General features: G+C 64.8%; 1 protein-coding gene across 1 annotated transcript; it reads right to left on the minus strand.

The window, feature by feature from the left end:
• Window positions 1-593: 593 nt before the first annotated feature.
• LOC103782314 (epidermal differentiation-specific protein-like) lies at window positions 594-1,697 on the minus strand (the record flags this gene model as incomplete). Its single annotated transcript, XM_008950077.1, has 1 exon — window positions 594-1,697. A coding segment is annotated over one exon (1,104 nt), but the record flags the coding sequence as incomplete, so codon positions are not given.
• Window positions 1,698-1,898: the final 201 nt, after the last annotated feature.

A 1,898-nucleotide genomic window follows, 5' to 3' on the forward strand; every position in this document is an offset into this window, starting at 1 on the left:
TGCCCCCGAACGGTGCCCCGCCTGACGACCTATCCAGCCCGGTGCCCTTCAGCCCGGCGTCCCCAGCTCACCCAGCTTCCCAATCTCCCCCAGCCTGGCGTCCCTTGCCACACCTCGCCCCGTGCTCCACCCCTTCCCTACCTGCTGTGTCTCCCCAGCTACCCCAGCCCAGTGTCCTCCTGCTCCCACAGCCTGTTGTTCCCCTCAGCCCGGCGTCCCCTGGCTCCCCCAGCGTGCCATCCCCCAACTCCCTCAGCCCAATGTCCCCCGGCTTCCCCAGCCGGGTGTCCCCAGCTCACCCAGCTTTCCCCAGTCTCCCTCAACTTCCCCAGCCCAATCCCGCCTGGCTCTCCTAGTCCGGTGTCTCCGAGCTCCCCCAAGCCCGCTCCCACGCTGGCTCCAGCAGCAGCAGATCCAAACGGTTGGGGAAAGGGGTTTATTTGCAACACCCGACAGGAGGAGGCACTGTCAGGTCGAGTCCTGGCTCTTCCAAGGTGGGCTGGGCAGCCAGTGCTGGTGGCCCCGAGGGTCCCGCACCACCGAGGGGACATAGCTATAGCTCCATCCCGGTGCCGGACACTGTCTCGGTCCTCTCAGTGGCTGGCCGGCCCCTGCCCGCAGGCCGCCGGGGCTCCCTGCTCCCTGCCTGCAGGCGGCAGAGGCTTCAAACTATAGCGGGCACTGATGTTGGTACCTGAGACGCTGCGGTACTCGCCCATTTCTGTACGAAGGGCTTCGTTCTGGGAGATGGTGAGCAGGACTGGGACGGAGAGCGTCACCTCCTTCCGCAAGACCTGGATGCTGAGCGCCGTGCGCGGGGGGATCTTAGCTGGCAGCTGCACCTCCACACGTTCCCGGCGGGTGCTAGACTCACTGCGTCCTTTCTGCACCGTGAAGATGTTGGAGGCTTCCACCGTCAGCGTGAAGGAGAGCCCAGCTTTAAGGCTGGTGGCATTGCTGAAGTGGAAGCTCTGCCAGAGCGTTGTGCTGTACTCCCGGCTGCTGACGGCCGCCAGCACCTGCTCCGACTCCGTCTCATTCACCCCCTCGATCTCATCCACCAGCACCTCCCGCTCTGCCTCCACCCGCTTCTGCTCCCAGAGGAGACGTGCTGAGACCAGAGGCCGGCCAGGCTGCAGCGGGCGCAAATGGGACAACCGGGACTGGAAGTTCAGCTCAAGTTTGTAGTCAGAGAGATGCTCACCGGGCCATGCCAGGTAGTGCCAGCCACCTCGACCGGGGTGCTGGTAGAGCATCCAGACGCCTCGCTGCACCACATGAGAGGCCACCCGGTCATTGAAGTACCCATATGCCAAGTTGGTCTCCTCCGTCACCACCTTGCAGGCACCTTGGAAGTTGGGGTGCTCGTAGAGAGTTATCTGAGGGTCCCCCAGGTCGTGGTGCACGAGGCGCAGTGCTGAGAAGCTGTTGGGCCGCTCCACAGAGGGGTACTCACCCTCCTCAAAGGCATACGACTCCCCCTCATACTTGGGGTTTGTGTAGGCGATCCAGGGCTGTCCCACCACCTTCAGGGAGGCAATGCAGTCCCCGAAATCCAGCTCATGCAGGTCGGGCACATCGCAGGTGAACTCCCGGCTCAGCCCCTCAAAGTTGGCACGCTCGTACACCGTGATCCGGTTGCCCGCCCCGGCGAGGGCACAACGTAGCGCGCTCCCTCGGGCGGGGTCGTGCGTGCGCTACGAGAAAGCCGTGGGGAAAGCCTGGCCAGCAAAGCGGCTCCCTGGCACCCCCGTATTCCCCGTCCTCTGCCTCTTCTCTGCCCACCTCTGCCCGGTCCCTGCGCTCTTACCGTCTGTGCCCCAAAGCCAGCCCGTGGCCGTGCCTTTTACGAGGAGGTGGCAGGGCCGGGGCGTGCTGTGGCACGAAGGTGATGACGG

The sequence above is a fragment of the Merops nubicus genome, unplaced genomic scaffold (genome assembly GCF_000691845.1).
Source record: "Merops nubicus isolate BGI_N331 unplaced genomic scaffold, ASM69184v1 scaffold33291, whole genome shotgun sequence".
Classification (NCBI taxonomy): domain Eukaryota; kingdom Metazoa; phylum Chordata; class Aves; order Coraciiformes; family Meropidae; genus Merops; species Merops nubicus.